The 17,388-nt window shown below is 40.9% G+C and overlaps 1 protein-coding gene across 2 annotated transcripts in view; it reads left to right on the forward strand.

Moving 5' to 3' along the window:
- Window positions 1-16,817, forward strand: part of POC5 (POC5 centriolar protein) — a 38,900-nt gene extending 22,083 nt beyond the window's left edge. For both annotated transcript variants that reach the window (XM_008052040.1, XM_008052039.1), the window contains 2 exons: window positions 6,022-6,198; window positions 16,447-16,817. In XM_008052040.1, coding sequence (XP_008050231.1) covers window positions 6,022-6,198; window positions 16,447-16,590 — 321 coding nt within the window. In that variant the 3' untranslated portion in view covers window positions 16,591-16,817. The remainder of the gene's footprint in view (window positions 1-6,021; window positions 6,199-16,446) is intronic.
- The last annotated feature ends 571 nt before the right edge of the window (window positions 16,818-17,388 follow it).

Here is a 17,388-nt window from a genome sequence, read left to right on the forward strand (position 1 = left end):
CCTTCTGTGATTGTACATTTTGAAGTGTGATCCTATGTGGATTACCTCATTTGTTTAAACTTCTGGTTTGTCATTCATCTTACATATGCAAATAACACAGCAGAGCTAGATTTTTCAAAATTTCCTTCTTAAAATGTGACTGTACTGAATATGCAGGGGCACGACTGAATGAATGAGTTTACTTACCACCCCTTTTGAGTAATGGGATCACCCGAGATAATTTTGACGTCTTTGCGACTGAAACCGACAGTGTCGTGTAGACAGCCCTTCCTGGTCTGTCCCCTCCCACTCCCATCCCCTAACCCACTAGTTCACTTCTTCAACAACAGATACACATTCAGTTTCATTCGCATAAGGACAGCCTTCAGGGCCGGGAGTAAGAATCACAGATAAATCTATCTATACATAGTGCTAGTTTTCTTCCTCCTTATTTAATTAACTACTCAGATTCCCTCAAATGCCTTCTTTTTGGGGGAAAAAAAAGAACCATAATAACAAAAGTTGCAACAAATTCAATAGTTGACTGAATGTGATACTGTGAAACCATCATTGCTGGAATAGGAAAGGAAGAGATTTGTGATCCGGGCCTGGTTATCTTTTTTTCACTTTTATCACAGAGGCTTCCTATGAACATTCAGAACTTTTTCTTGTCTTTTTTGGTATTTCCAGTAGCTAAAAGGTATGTGCAGAAAGTGCAGAGAATTAGCAAACAAATAACTGGAAAAAGGAAGATCACCATGCTAATAAAATAATGTCTTCATATGTAAAACTGTTTCTTTAATACAGATATCCTCAGTATCTTATCAGAATTTCATAGTGGAAACAGTTTTCAAAAAAGGTTAGATAAGCAAATATATTGCAGTTCACAAAGTTGAACAATAGAAGGCACTTTATTCTTTTCTAACTCCAATAATTAAAAAAAAAATTGAGGGGAAATATTTTTAGTTGATTTTTTTTTTTTTTTTTTTTTTTTGAGTTGAAGTCTCACTCTGTCCCCCAGACTGGAGTGCACAGGCACACTCCTGGCCACCACAGCCTCGACCTGCTGGGCTCCAGCAATCCTTCCGCCTCAGCCTTCCACGTAGCCAGAACTACAGGCACGTCACCATGCCCGGCTATAAATTTTAAAGCTATTTGATAAAGCTATTGTTATAACCGAACTGCAAGAAAGGAGCATCACCAGCACACTGAGGGTTGCATTTTGAGTCCTTTAATAGCTGGCAGTCGAGAGTGGCTAATGCCCAAAAAGATCTCTCGACCCCGAGCAGAGCAAGCAAGGAGTTCTTAAAGCCAAAAACCGCAAGTGGACTGCATAGCCAGGGGGTAGGAGAACAAGGAACTAAAAGCAAAAGGGATTTTGCAGAGAACAGCAAAGAACAGTTTCTTGGCGTGCATCTGGCTTTGGTTAAGTAAAAGTACAGTTATACAATTAACATGGAACTTATGGTTATGGAGTTTTCAGACGTTTAGGGGGAACAGTCCAGGGGGACAAGGATGTAGGTCTGTGATTATGAGAAAGTTTTATCGGTCACACATGGGGGGGGCTGCATCTGGGTAGGCCAGCAGCTGAGATGGAGGATGTTCTCACAAAATGAAGTCACTTACGTCAGACCAGCCATTACAGGCTATTATAGGTTTCACAGGTATTTCACTATAGAGTAGAGCTTCTCTCTTAACTTTCCTCTTACCTGAATGGAAAGTGAAAAAGTATAAACAGACAGTTGGTTCTGCTTTCTCCATTTTGTAAATGAGGAAATTGAGGCTTAGAAAGAGTGAGTAACTTGCCTGGGAACACAATTTGTAACTGTAGAGTTGGAATTCAGGCTTAGACCATCTGGCTTAGACCTCTGCCTCTGAACCAGTAATCTGTATTGTCTCCCTGTCAGTGTCATTCCCTTTTTTCCGTTGCTTTTGATTTTGTTGCTTGTGTTAACAGAACTTAAAATACTAGGATTTTCATTTTAAGTTAGCTGTTAAATTGAATGAACTCCAACATGATTGGTACCACTAAGTGATCATTTAATCAAAAAAAGTCAGCAAAAGCAGAGAGTAATTTTTTTAATGATACATGCATACCTTATACATTATTTTATCCTAAAACATAAATATGAATTAGTTTGGTAGTTTTTTTAATGTGGAGCCAAACTGGGTGTGGGGTCGCAAATTGTTATTAAATCATCCTTTTAAATTAATGACAGAGTTTTTGAAAAAGGACATTTTATTTATTATTTAACTCAATCTATTTTTTTTTTTTAAGAAACAGGTTCTTGTTCTATTGCCCAGGCTGGAGTGCAGTGATGTGATCACAGCTCACCACAGTCTTGACCTCCTGAGCTCAAGTGATCCTCTTGCCTCAGCCTCCCAAGTACCCAGGACTACAGGCACATGCCACTGCGCCCACTAATTTTTAAATTTTTTTAATATAAGCCACTCAATATATTTTCTGTGATCTCCAATTTCAGTATTTGTAAAGAATGAACCTAACAATACTTTCAAAGCAAGCTGATTATAGAATCCTTGTAGGTCTTTTTTCCATCACCTGATATAGTAGCCATTTTTTCTGACTTATCTTTAAGAATTCTTTCTAAAATATGGGCCAGGCACAAGGGCTCACATCTGTAATCTCAGCATTTTGCGAGGCCAAGATGAGAGGAAAGCTTGAGGCCAGGAGTTCAAAACTTGACTTAAGCAACATGGCAAGACCTCACCTCTACAAAAAATTTTAAAAATTAGTGGGCGCAGTGGCATGTGCCTGTAGTCCCGGGTACTTGGGAGGCTGAGGCAAGAGGATCACTTGAGCTCAGGAGGTCAAGACTGTGGTGAGCTATGGTCACATCACTGCACTCCAGCCTGGGCAATAGAACAAGAACCTGTTTCTTAAAAAAAAAATAGATTGAGTTAAATAATAAATAAAATGCCCTTTTTCAAAAACTCTGTCATCAATTTATATAATTTTTAATTTTATACATGCAGACGACGAATTGTTTGAAAATGAGCGACTGACTCTTGGTAAGCTTGCAAGTCATTTAAGGCAACATCTGTGTAATTCAAATGAGTATAGAGAGATTTTTTTTTTAAGTCACCTATTTAGCCGGGCTCGGTGGCTCAGCCTGTAATCCTGCACTTGGAGAGGCTGAGGTGAGTGGATTGCCTGAGTCTGCAGGTTCGAGACCCGCCTGGGCAACTTGGCGAGACCTCATCTCTATAATAAATCAAAAATTAGCCAGGTGTGGTAGCACACGCCTGTAGTTCCAGCTACTTGGAAGGCTGAGGCGGAAGGATCGCCGGAGCCCAGCGAGTTGAGGCTGCGGTGGCCAGGAGCGTGCCACTGCACTCCAGTCTGGGCGACAGAGTGAGACTCCAACTCAAAAAAATAAAAAATAAAATAAATAAATAAAGTCACTTATTTGCTGGAGTATGTATTTTCATCTGTTTGTTTTGAATCAGATTTTTACTCTGTCACCCAGACTAGAGTGCAGTAGCACAATCAGGGCTCACCTCAGCCTCCACCTCCTGGGCTCAGGCGATCCTTCCACCTCAGCCTCCCGATTAGCTTGGACTTCAGGCATGTACCACCATGTCTGGCTAATTATTTTGACTTTTTTTGTAGAGACAAGGTCTCCCTATGTTGCCTAGGTTAATCTCAGATTCCTGGGCTCAAGTGATCCTCTCACCTTGACATCCCCAAGTGCTGGGATTATAGGCATGAACCACCACGTTCAACCTACATTTTCATCTTATTAAAGCCATTGTAAAGCAATCATCAGCTGGGTTGAATGAAACTTGTCATCTAAGGGCACTTTTCCTACTACTCTAGTTTTTTTCTAGTCCAGACTTCTTTAGTTTTTCAGGCATTTCTTCACCTGACGCTCAGGTAAGAGTAGCAGCCACCTAAGGGATGCCCCTCAAGTGGGATCGGACAGGAATATGGTCACAAGCTCAGTTAAACTGCAGTCTTTCATGTTCGGCAAAGAATTTTCTTGCCAGAAGTTAGTTTATGTTTTAACGTGCTTTAAAAAGCCAGAAGTATTTCTCCAAGGGTTATAGTCCCTCTCCCTAAACTCTATTAGCTGTTTCTTCTCTTTTCTACTTTTTCCTAAATAACATACTCATGCCATTATTTCTGCATTTGTTAATCTCAAACATTATCTGTTGGCTTCTTATGGGTGAAAGAATTTGGCCTTCTGAGACCACCATGCTTTCTCTCTCCTCTTTTCCTTCTCCATCTTCCATGTATATAAACATGTAGATACAGATATTCCAATTTGGATGAAATCAGTGCTTATGCTGACAATGTGAATATCGCTAAGCCCTAAATGTATATTATAACTACATTTCCTTTCTGGTACAATTTTTTGTTCTTAGAATTGTTGCATTTTTGGTTTTGCTTGGTTTTGGGTTGCAGCTACAATTAATTCTTTCCAAACCCTCCAAGGAATTATAAAACCCCACTGAATGCCATTTTTCCAAGGGGTCTTCCAAAAACACTAATATTCTATCATTTTACTTTTCCCAGAACACTTCTCCTGAAGCCCACTCTCTTCCTGTTTTTTGTTATACAAAAAGAAAAGAGGAATTTATTTTTTACCCAAAAAAGTACCATGTATAATAGGAAAAGAACTGAGACTCTGCAGCTAGACAAAGACATGTGAAGAACCACAGAAGGACTGCAGCAATGGGGAAAAGGCGAGGGCTTAAGAAATACTTTTTAAAAAAATTGTTCAGAGAAAAAATGAAATTTGACACTGAAATTTCAGATGTTTTAATAAGTTAGAAGAATATAATTACTTCAGATGTCCAAAGCGGTTATTTTGATTTAATAAAGTAATCAGAAATTAATGACAGGATTAACTACAATTTTTAAAATGTATGTGCATTAAAAAGTAAAACAAAAGATGAAATGGGTAAAATGTTTAGACTGTTAGATAAGTATCTGTAATTATCGATGAGCTTAATAATCTATCAGTGGGCATTAAAAATTTTTTAATAGCAATACCCTTTCAATTCCTGGCAAATAATTAAAAGAACATGGGTAGTTGACAAAATGGAATGCAGATATGAAATGTTAATAAAGAAACATAAATCAATTAAATCAAATAGTAGATTTCTCCTCAAACTTAAATGTCATTGTATGACATACTATAACAATTATGACATAGTATGTCATTGATCGACAGTGGGAAAAAAATGAATTCACTTGTGCATTATTCCTCATGTAAACATCCTTCTGGAGTGTCATCCAGCAGTAAACAACGAAAGCTACAAAAGCTGGCATTACTTTTGTATGTGATCATCCCATTTCTTGCAATATATTCTGCAAAATAACTCTCAAAAGAAAATAGAAATTTGTTTTTTAGGGAAAAAAATGTGCTATATGTAATAGGAAAAGAATTGAGAAAGTTAGACGAAATATAGTCTGTTGGTACAAAAACATCTCCTCAAAAATGATAGCATCCCTTTTCATTACCTCATGAAAAAAGTATATTATAAAGTGAGGAGAAAAAAGGCAGAACACAAAAGCATATGTGTACTGACAATATCAGTTATGCCTGAGGACCAGAAAGTTCACAACACAGACTATGGTTGGTTGCCAGGGGTCAAGGATGGCTGTGGGGAAGGAAGAGAGCGGGTGTGGCTGTTGGGGGTAGGAAGGGGGTCTTTGTGGTGATGAGGACTCTGCATCTCGAGTGAGTGATCGTTCCAGGAATCTATACTTGTGATGAAATGGCAGAGATCAACACAGGCGTTACATCAATGTCACCTTCCTGGTTTTGATGTTGCTATTCTCCAGTCACATAAGCTGTCATCTCTGCAGGAAATGGGGAGAAAAGCACATAGGACTCCTCAATACAATCTGCATCGTCCCATGAATCTGTCGTTATGTCAAAATAAAAAGGTTTTATCTTAAGTTTCTAAAATCCTATCAGATTGTATTGTCTTCATAAGTTATGGACCCAAAAGTATTATAAATGTTGCTGTGGATTTTCTGCCACCTGGGTATTTCTCTCTTGTTTTTCTCAGTATGTGCCAAGAGTTGTGACTTCTGCACAGCAGAAAGCTGGAAGAACAATTACAGCCCGGATCACAGGGAGATGTGATTTTGCTTCAAAAAACAGAGTCAGTAGCAGTTTAGCTGTGATGGGAGTTTCTCCTCCCATGAGCTCGGTTGTTGTGGAAAAACATCATCCAGTCACAGTGGTAAGTCCACATTTGAGGACCTTTTGCCAAAACTCCTGAGAGTCCATAGACTAATCAACACTTAAGTGACATGTTGAGAAGACAGAAATTCAGGATGGCTGGTACTTGTTCTTCTATTTCCTATTGCAGTTTTTTTATACTTATCAATCCTGTTCTAAATCTACCTTTCCTCTTCCTCTGATAGGAAATTAATCTCAGAAACTTTGTTCCAAACAGTGTAAAGCTTACCAGATACAAAAACTAATACAGTGTGCTGGTGGTCCAAAGAGTAAGATATATAAATGATTTCTCATTAATTTAAAAAGATACAAAACCTGTTTATTCATCAACCCTGTTCATATAGCAGATATTTGATTAATTTGATTATAGGAAAACTTTCCTGCTTTCTTAGTTTTCATTTTTAGTCCTTTGGGGGGGGGGATCAGAGTCTCACTCTGTCGCCCAGGCTGGATTGCAGTGACACACACATGGCCACTGCATTCTCTACCTGCTGGGCTCAGGTGATCCTCCTGCCTCAGCCTTCCAAGTAGCTGGAACTACAGGCACACGCCACACACACCTGGCTAATTTTTTTATTTGTTGTAGCAACAAGGTCTTGCCAAGTTGCCCAGGCTGGTCTTTGAACCCATGGGCTCAGGCAGTCCTCTCGTCTCCACCTCCCAAAGTTCTGGGATTACAGGCATGAGCCACCGCACCTGGCTGTTTTAATTTTTTTAAGTCTTACTTTTTCAGTACGGTTGTCAGCATATTTTTAATTTTAAAAAAATTCAGGTTGTAATAAATTCATGTGATATAAAGGAGAGTGCTTTGAATTTTAAACAAAAACTTAAAAACCTGAGTTAGTGCTTAAGCTTTGCTTCTTCTTGCCTTTGTGATATATATAAGGTGGGACCCCACAAAAAACTAGAATTTATTTATTAAAAAATTGTATATTTATTCTTACATGTTTAAACTTTAGTCACCTTCAGCATACCCTCCGTTTGGTGCAATACACTAATCAAAATGCCTTTTCCACTGCTCAAAACAGTTTTCGAACTTGCCAATTTTTATGCCTTCTAGTGCTTCTTCCCATTTTTGTTTCACCTCTTCCACGGCAGCAAAACATTTCCCTTTGTGGACTTTTTTCATCCAGGGGAACAAAAAAAGTCACTCGAGGCGAGATTGAGTGAATAGGGAGGGTGAGGTACACGGGTCATGCAGTTTTTGGTCAAAAACTGCTGAACACTCAGTGCAGTGTGGGCAGGTGTGGTGTCATGGTAGAAGAACCTGTCACCTGTTTGCTGCAACTTAGGACGTTTCTTACACAAATCAACTCAAAACTTCTAGATAAAAACTTTGGTTGATGGTTTGATCGGGAGGAACAAATTCTAAGTGTGCTATAAGGGGCCCACACTTCAAAAGATAATTCTGAAGTTTTTGGGGTCCTCCCTCATACAAATCAAGTAAAATATTTGAGGCTCCGTGTTCTGTTAAATGGGACTGATGAGAGTATTTGCCTCCTAGGGTTACTGTCAGGATTCAGAATTAAATGAGATGATTTTTAAAATTACGGGCTCGGTGGCTCAACCTGTAATCCCGCGCCTTTGGGAGGCTGAGGTGAGTGGATTGCCTGAGCCCGTGGGTTCGAGACCCGTCTGGGCCACTTGGCGAGACCTCATCTCTATAATAAGTCAAAAATTAGCCGGGCATGGTAGCACGCACCTGTAGTTCCAGCTACTTGGAAGGCTGAGGCGGAAGGATCGCCGGAGCCTGCAGGTCGAGGCTGCGGTGGCTAGCAGCGGCCACTGCACTCCAGTCTGGGCGACAGAGTGAGACTCCAACCCCAAAAAAAAAAAAAAAAAAATTAAATGAGATGTATAAAAGTACCTATAATTGATAAAACCATAAGCAAATTTAACTTACTAAAATTACTGGAAAAGGATACACAGGGTATCTTTGTATTATTTCTTAAAGTGGCATGTGAATTAACAACTATCTCAAAAAGAATAACTTTAAAGAGTTGTAAGAACATATCTCCAAAAAGGAACAAAGATTGATTTTAAAAGAGAATGCCTCTATGTAAATCTTCAGCATTAGACAACATTCATGTCTAATTACTGTGTCAAAGTATCAACAAAGCAGTAATCGGTGTGGTTTTAAGTTCTTTTTTTCTAAGTACTAGATGGTTGCTAGATAATTAGATCAAGAGAAGCTGGATTGATTTAAATTGGACTTCAGGTGAAGTATGGCCTTAGTGAAGTGGAAGACTAGAGATGGAAGCACCAAGTCCAGATAGTGACATGGAGACAACGGGGATTTATGTTCGAGTTGCCTCAGATTTCATACAATGGACAGACTCTGAAAGTGTTACACGCAAATCACTAGAAATAAGATAAAGGTCCAATCATTAAGTAAAGCCTTTTATTAAAGCTGGCAGTCGAGAGGGGGCTCGTGCCTCCCAGACTCTCAACGACAAATGAAATTTGCAGGGAGTTTTTATAGGCAAAAGCAGTTGGGAAACTGAGTCACTATAGAGATAAACACATGAAACACATGTTCTGGGGTTTGACACATAGTACACTTAGATAAGGGGGAACCATTAAGAGCACTGGGTGTGGTGCAGGGCTGTGAGGGTTGTTTATGAACAAAATTTAAAATTCTTGTATCAGCCTCATAGAAGTTTAATAACAAGTTAACAACATGGAGACAAACCACAAAATGGAGTTTTAAATACAAGCTTAGGTTTATTTAATACACTGCAAACACTTTAAACGTTTTATAAAATACAGCAAAAACACTTTAAATACTTTATTCCCCCCTTTTCTTGTGTATAAGTCAAAGCATTGACTTGCTTGTTAAGGATCAAACCATATGATTTCAACATAGATGGTCAGGACCAAACGGCTGACTGTTATTTTAATTGAAAAATAAATTTGGGATTAGGCATCTTGAATTAATGGGGGGGAGCTGTTGGGATGATGGTGAACCCGTGTCAGGCAGTCTCGCGGGTTTTTAGGCCTTTGTCAGTGATTGTCATTGTAGCCCGGTTTAGCAGGTCTCTGGTCTCTTTAAGCAACCAGTTAGATGGGCCATCTCCTCTTTAGGAGAGGGTGTGCCTGTGTTTAAACAGCTCTTATTGTCTGTCCCATGGACAGAGTTTAGGGGTATGTCTGTTTCTAAATGGCTTATTTGTATGGTGGACAGAGTCTAGGCGTTTTAGGCCTTTAGGGCAACTACGTTGCCACTGTTTTTATAGACACTATCTATAGGCAAAAGACACCACGTTACCGGGTTTTTGTCAGGTGTCTGAAGTTTTTTTTTTAAGTATATGTTATGTTTGCCAGTTGGGTGTTTTATCAGCTTTTTGGTCCTGTTGTCTTCCATGTTAATATTACTCAATATTTTAGTTAAACTTAGATTGAGTATTGTGAATTTTTCAAACACTGCACATATTGTATTAAACATTGTAGAACATCTTGAAATTATAACAGTTTAAGCATTTATGATGAGGAAATTTGATATTTGTAAAATGTAACTGTAAAAGTTAGAAATACTGTTTCTGAATTAAAATCGTATCGCTTTTGTTTTTAATGTCTTAACCTTATCTAGTAGTAAATATTGTAAATACAGCACTGTACATATTTTAAACATTGTGAACTTGTAGATACAGCAAACTTTTTGAAGAAAATTGTAAACATTTAAGTTTTTTATGAGTTAAATCCTGTCTCGGGTATTATGGAACAGGGTTCATAACAGACCCGCGTGTTTAAAATTTTTTACAGTTGATACTTGTTTTTTTTAATAAAGGAAACAGTCTAATTTAGTAGGCAGGGTCTCACTGTTAAAAGGAGGAGGATAATTATTATGGGTCTAGGTAGGCCGGTAATGAGAGCTGTTAACCATCAGTTTTAGTGGAATAGGGATTGGAACTAAGATGTATTTTTATTGTTTAAATTTTTTTGTTGTTTTTGTATGTTGTCTCGAAGTTTTTGAAGGGAGCTTTTAATGTCTCTGGATTTATTAGCGTAGAAACAGCAATTTTTTGGAGAGCCGAACAAAGTCTCTCTTGGGACATGAAGAGCAAATCTAGACCTTTATGATTTTGGAGGACCATCTTTGCCAGAGAATCTACCTGATCTTTGAGTTGATCTGTAGTAGATTGAATAGTCTCTAGGTCTTTATTGATGTGTTATATGAAATTAGTTTGACCTAGTTTTTTCTGAACTAGAGCAGTCGTTTTAATTGCAGCTGCTTCAGTTATATTTATTCCGACTGTGGCGGGTATTAGCAGAGGAACAGCTCGTTTTTGACGAGCGGGTGGAAATTTAGGTGGAGTGAGTAACCAAGTTCCGTCAGGGTTAGTATAAGCAAATACTTGAGGCAACATATAAACATAAATGTGTAACATAGGTTGTTTGACCACTTTTTTAGTAAAAGCACATTTTGTAAGGCCTGTACTGGTAAGCACTGGCTAACCAGGTGTTGTCAGGGGCTGTATAAACCATAGATTCTGTCATGGTTTGGATAAGAGATTGATTATAAATAGCAGATAGCAGGGAAGCGGTTAAATTAAGCCCAGGGGTTATGAGGCAGGAGGCTTTGCCAGTTATGTCCCTTAGAGTAATGAGCATAACTGTCGGAGAGCACTTTTTTAACTCTCCTCAGTGGGAGTTACAGCAGTTAAGCCTATGCTAAAAGCTAAGCCTATGCTAAAAGCTAAGATGCCTAAGGTGAAGGTTAGAGGATGATAACAGCACATCTAAGGAATTATTGCCCGAGGCAAACAGTCTGCTTTGGGACAGTTAAGCACCTCACGGTTTAGCTGGGCGTAGGTGGTCAGTCCGTGCTGAAGCAGAACAAAAAGTGCAGCGGGGCTTTGGGGCGGCTGGTTTAGTGGCTGTTAAGTGTGGGGGTGCTGAAAGGTGACCTTGAGAGGATTTTTAGGCTCTCTGGCTGTCGTCTAGTCAGTCGGGCAGCTTGGAGGAGCACCATCGGTTTTTCAGTCCTTTTCTGCCCCCGAGTGATGAATCTGGGCCAGAATGCCATCCACGCTGAGTGTGGTCGGGACGGTGAGGATGACTCGAAGGGGCCTCGTTCAGGCGGGGCCTCTCGGGGGAACTTTGTGGTCAGTCCCAGGTCCCGGGCGGAACAGGTGCCAAGGAGTGGGGGACAGGGTCGGCAGGGCAGCACGGAGCTCAGAGTGGATAGTGGCCTGGACCTGCTGGAGGGACTGAAGGTATTTTAACAGGGACTGGTCGGTTATGCTTTTGGGGGGGGGCCTTTAAACACAATTTTACAAGGAGCGACCTTCGCTTTATATGGGGCATACCGGGCCAAAGAAGGGTCAGAGGCAGGAGATTTATTCATTTTTTATTGGTCTTTACTATTGATTTAGTTAAAGTTGATTTTAACGTCTGATTCATGTGTTTTATCTGTCCAGAGCTCTGTGGTCAGTAAATACAATGTAATTTTTAGTTGATATTTAGAGCTTTATTAACCAGCTGAACTATGGACGAGGTAAAGGCAGGACCGTCATCAGAGCTAATCGAGAGGGGGAGACCAAACCTAGGAACGATTTGATTGAATAAAAATTTTGTAACAGTGAGTGCAGTTTTATTTTTTGTGGCAAAACTATTTATTCAAAAAAAGTATTTACAAATACTAGTAAATATTTGTACCCTGCATGTGGGATTTTATCTCAGTAAGGTCTATTTTTAATTTTTTTCTTGGGCTTAATTTTTGGGCTCTAATATCATTAGAAATTTTAGGACCTTGGTTTGCTTTAACTTGGGCACAAGCAAGGCATGCTTTAGCTGTCAAGGTAGCCAGGCCTTTTAAGTTATTGATATAATAATGACAATTTAGCAATTTAGTCATTTTGGTGCCTCCTAGATGAGTGACAGAATGTAATTGTTTTACCAGGGTGTGTGCTAGGGCAGCGGGTACAACAGCCTTTGTGCCACAATGGGCAGGAGTGTAAACAGACCAGTTAGTTTGAGAGGAGACAAGATAGATTGGGCAGGCAATTTTTAACTTGGGACGGCACTAGGTGTTTGGGGTCAAAGTGTACTGTTTGTGGAGGGAGCGCTTGGCGGCTGTGACCCTGCCAGTTGTTTTTCTGTCTTTTTTTTTTTGTCGTGGTTTTTTCTGTGAGCGCTAACAGCACTCAGAGAGGCCGCGAGGTGCTGGATGACCAGTCTTTATTATTTATTTATTTATTTATTTTTTGAGTTGGAGTCTCACTCTGTCGCCCAGACTGGAGTGCAGTGGCCGCTCCCGGCCACCACAGCCTCGACCTGCTGGGCTCCGGTGATCCTTCCGCTTCGGCCTTCCAAGTAGCCGGAATTACAGGCATGCGCTACCACGCCCGGCTGATTTTTGATTTATTGTGGAGATGAGGTCTCGCTGCCCAGGTGGGTCTCGAACCCGCAGGCTCAGGTAATCCACTCACCTCAGCCTCCCAAAGGCGCGGGATTACAGGCTGAGCCACCGAACCTGGCTGATGACCAGTCTTTATATGTGCTCCCCGGATGGGGCAGCCCTCAGGAACACTGAGAGAACCTTTTAGCTTTGGGGCGATCTGTCTTTTGAAGACCTTTTTTTGGTCTAATCACCGTTGTCGGGATCTGGCATTTAGGTCTGTTGAGCATCGGATCAAGCCTGAGGCTTTTTGGACCCGCCGAGTCCTTGATGACTGAAGTGTCCTAACCGTCCCTGTGAGGCCCTTGCACGTCGCAGGAATTAATCCCCGACACCTTTGCAAGCCCCCAGTCACCTGAGGGAATCTGTTTGCACAGACCGGACAGAGTCGGGGTTCATACGAATGGAGTTTTTTATTTTTCTGGGGGCGTCTGTCGCCAGTAGAAATGTTATAGAAACCGTTAAGAAAACAGGTAATGACATAGAGCGTGTTAACAGACAAAAGTAGTCACCAACAGGCTATACTGAGCATTAATAGGCAGAACCAACTCTTAACAGACGAACTTAACCTAGCAGACCAAGCCAATTAACAGTGGATTATATCGGTTTTTGATGGACTATACCAATCATTTACAGATTATATTAATTTTTTTTTGAGTTGGAGTCTCACTCTGTCGCCCAGACTGGAGTGCAGTGGCTGCTCCTGGCCCCTGCAGTCTCAACCTGCTGGGCTCCGGCGATCCTTCCACTCAGCCTGCCAAGTAGCTGGAACTACAGGCGCGCACTACCACACCCGGCTAATTTTTTGATTTATTGTAGAGATGAGGTCTCGCCAAGTTGCCCAGGCAGGTCTCGAACCCGCGGACTCAGGCAATCCACTCGCCTTGGCCTCCCAAAGTGTGGGATTACAGGCTGAGCCACCGAGCCCGGCTTATATTAATTATTAACAGACTATAGTAAACATTAAGCAAGAATACTTTTTTTAGAGCTCTGGCATTTAACTTCATAAATCAGGTACCTTGTACAGATAAACAAATTGTAAAGTTGGCAATTGTAGGCTCATCAGTGTCTGACGTCTCAGTTATTCAATCTTTTTTTTTTGAGTTGGAGTCTCACTCTGTCGCCGCTCCGGCCACCGCAGCCTCGACCTGCTGGGCTCCAGCAATCCTTCCGCCTCAGCCTTCCTAGTAGCCGGAATTACAGGCGTGCACTACCACGCCTGGCTGATTTTTTTGATTTATGGTAGAGATGAGGTCTCGCCAAGTTGCCCAGGCAGGCCTTGAACCCGCGTGCTCAGGCAATCCACTCACCTCGGCCTCCCAAAGTGCTGGGATTACAGGCTGAGCCACCGAGCCCAGCCATTTATTCAGTAGTTTGACTGGGCAAGTTAACGCCAAGGCGAAGAGCCCGTGGGAGACGCTCAGGTTTTTTTGGAGATGAGAGGGCCAGCTGTCGTTTCTATTCTCTCCGAGTCTGAGGAGAGGTTATGGGAGCCCTGGGAAAAGCAAGGGGCGCCTCCTTAAAACTTATCCAGGGCGTGGGGGAGAGTTGGAGTGAGAGGCTGCCTCTCGAGCTGGCTGGACTGAAGGTGAGGAAGAATCTCGCTGGGGACCTCTTGCTGGAGGATGGCCTGCCAGAGGAGATTATCTCAGTGGAACCTCCAAGTGTTCATCGAGGAGTTCTGTATATTTTTTAATATAGAATGTTAATTATCAAAAACGAGAAGAAATGACCCCATTCTATTTTTGTCATCACATAGGATGTGTATAAAGAGGTAGGGAGAGACTCCATTTGTGAGGTAAAGAAGGCATAAAGAGAGTGTGTTTATTTTAATTTAGATGTGCTTTTGTAATCATGATAGAAATTCCTATTTTGCAGAAGAAAAATCCGAGGACTAAAAACGTACAACTCTTGTGTCTGACATTTATCTCTCAAACTGCTTATTCCATCCATGCAGCACTTCCTAGTATTGGATAGGAGCTGGGTAGCCCAAGACTACTGCCTCCATTCTTACCAAATTTGGATTACGTGACAGACACGATGGCAGGAGTCAAAACCTAGACCTCCCAGAAATGGTTATTACTTGCTGTGTGTAATCTTATGGGATTGTTAAAGCAGACCTCTGTCTCTTTAGCGCCGGAGTCTCATCTGCTGAATCGCTCTTTTGCTGCTCCTAGTACTGCTTCATTCACGGCCACATTGTGTGTGTCATGATGCCAAATATCCTCTTGCCCATCCTCCCCAAGGGGAAATAGCTCCTTTGGTAGGGTCAGATTAAGTGTTCGGCAACTAAAGTGTCATACCAGCTGCAAGAGTATCTCCCATTTATAATGGCTACCCAGTTATTTATATACAAAGAAATATGTACATAAGACACTTTTTAAGCGGATATTGTTCTTCCATGTCTTTGAAAAGGAATTCTGTTCTTTTTAAGACAGAATCTGACATGGAGGCCTTTCGTTTTTAAGAAGTTTCATTTTTTTTTAGTGAATGTTTTGACCAAACATATATATATATAATTTTACTTCAAGTATTTTAAAGATGACATTTCTAAGTGAAAGACCCTCATAGAAATCTACATGTACTAGTCAGTGACCTGGACTAAGAAAATACCTTGAAAATAAATCCCACTGTGCCTTCTAAGAAGCGTTATTGGATATAATGGAGGAAAGCCTTGTATTTACACATATTCTTTGTACAAGGGGAGACGCCCAAAAACCTGGAATTTATTTATTAAAAATTGTGTATTTATTCTTATATATTTAAACTTAAGTCACCTCCAAAGTACTCTCCATTTGATGCTTTTTCTACTGATCACAGCAGTTTTTGAACTCATCCCTTTTGATGCATTTTTGGCTTCTGCCAGTTTTTTGTTTCACTTCTGCCACACTGGCAAAACATTTCCCTTTGAGGACTTTTTTCATCTAGGGAAAACAAAAAATTGTCACTTCAGGCAAGATCGGGTGAACAGGGAGGGTGGGGCATAGGGTCACTGCCACTTGGGGTCAAAAACTGCTGAACACTCAGTGCAGTGTGGGCAGGTGCACTTGCAAATCACCCATCATGAAATGAGCAAATGCAGGGAAAGGAATCTCCCCAAGAAATTTACTGAAGCCAAAAGCAGCCTCTCACAGCAATGCTAGCTGGTACGTGGGTGCCAGTGGGTTCCTGGAACACAGACCTAGCAGGAGAAGCCTGTACTGCAAGGGGCCCACCCTCCAAAAGATAATTCCGGGCTTTTGGGGGGTCCCCTCCTCACATGTCTGCATGTGATGTGTGTTTGGTGGACATAGTACGTACTCACACACACTATGTGGGTAGGCCGGATCACATGTGCCCTGGCTTCACTGCTTCCCTGAGCTCGAAGGCAGCGTGTGCAGAAGAGTGAATGAGGGCTCTGGTTTGCGTCAAAGCCCAGGCTGCAGCCTCAGGGTGTCCCCGTGTGTCCTGGGATTGGACCCCATGAATGACAGTCAAATGAAGCCAAGAAACTGCATGGAACTGGCTTGGAGCTAGCCCCTCTTCCGTGCACTGCAGTCTCTTTCTAGGCTTAGCCTCTGTACACATGACAAGGTTCCCCCGAATCCTCTCCAAGGAATGCCTGCCTTGGCTCTTCTTATGATCCTCTGGCAGATAGCTCTGACGTTCACTTATGGGTGCCAAGACATCAGTCAAACTGTGGATGGGCTCCCGTGGAGAATGGCTCCGCTTGTTTCACAGACACTTCTCCCGACTCGTTGCATCACTGTACACCCAGCAGATGTTTGTTGTTTTAAGTTATAGATGATGAAATGATACTTAACATATGTAATCTTACAGGATTATTGAAGGAGGTTTTTATCTTTTCAGCAAACCATTTCTCAAGCAACTGCAGCAAAATATCCCCGGACCATTCATCCTGAAAGCGGTGCCTCAGCTTCCAGATTACTCGGAACCAGATCTGCTCACACCCAGTCTCTCACTAGTGTCCATTCCATAAAAGTGGTTGACTGACGTGAATGTGTTCATAGTGAGGTCTTGCGGTTCCTCTGGTTTTACCAAGGACTCAAAGTCTGTAGTTTTTAACTCTTCTATATTCTTAGAACATCATGGATTCATCATGTTCACCTGTTCAGAATTACAAGAGACTTTTTCAAGCTCTACCATCCTTTGTAATTATATGTAGAAATTATTTTAATGTTATATTTTATTTAAACAATTAAGTAAAACTTTTTTAAATTGAAAAAGAAACTGAACTTTATTTTTTAAATGTGTTAAGCCTGTCACTGATTATACCATCAGAGTCTATACGTCTTTTTTTTGCTTCATCATTTCTAAAAGACTAAATTATTTTCAATGTTATAGAGTTGTAATTTGCACAAAACTTTGAGAGAAAACTCTACTTTAAAAGGGTATTAGAACTAATAGAAACTGAGATATTTTTATTTTTTAATTAAAAAGTTAAAGACCAAAGGTAATAATGTTTTTGTCACAAGTATTTTGTGGCTTTAGTGTATTAGTCTTTATTTTTCCAGAACTCTAATAATTGAAAATAGATAGAAATGGCAACACCTATTAATCACTTTTTAATGCTGAAGGGGAAAAAGTTTTAATACCAGCATAGTGTCGGTGACCAGCACTGACCAAGGGTGGGTTAGGACCCGCACCAGAGAATCTGGACAGCGAGAAGAGACCACTCGGAGGCAGTTCTTCTGGGAACAGTCTGATCAGGACTGAAGCCAAATTTTATTCGGACTCCTTCCAACTTATATACCATTTTCTATACCCTCCAGCAGTGTGATAATCACTCAC

The sequence above is a fragment of the Carlito syrichta genome, unplaced genomic scaffold (assembly GCF_000164805.1).
Source record: "Carlito syrichta isolate Samal-C Ts95f unplaced genomic scaffold, Tarsius_syrichta-2.0.1 Scaffold254407, whole genome shotgun sequence".
NCBI classification, from domain to species: Eukaryota; Metazoa; Chordata; class Mammalia; order Primates; family Tarsiidae; genus Carlito; species Carlito syrichta.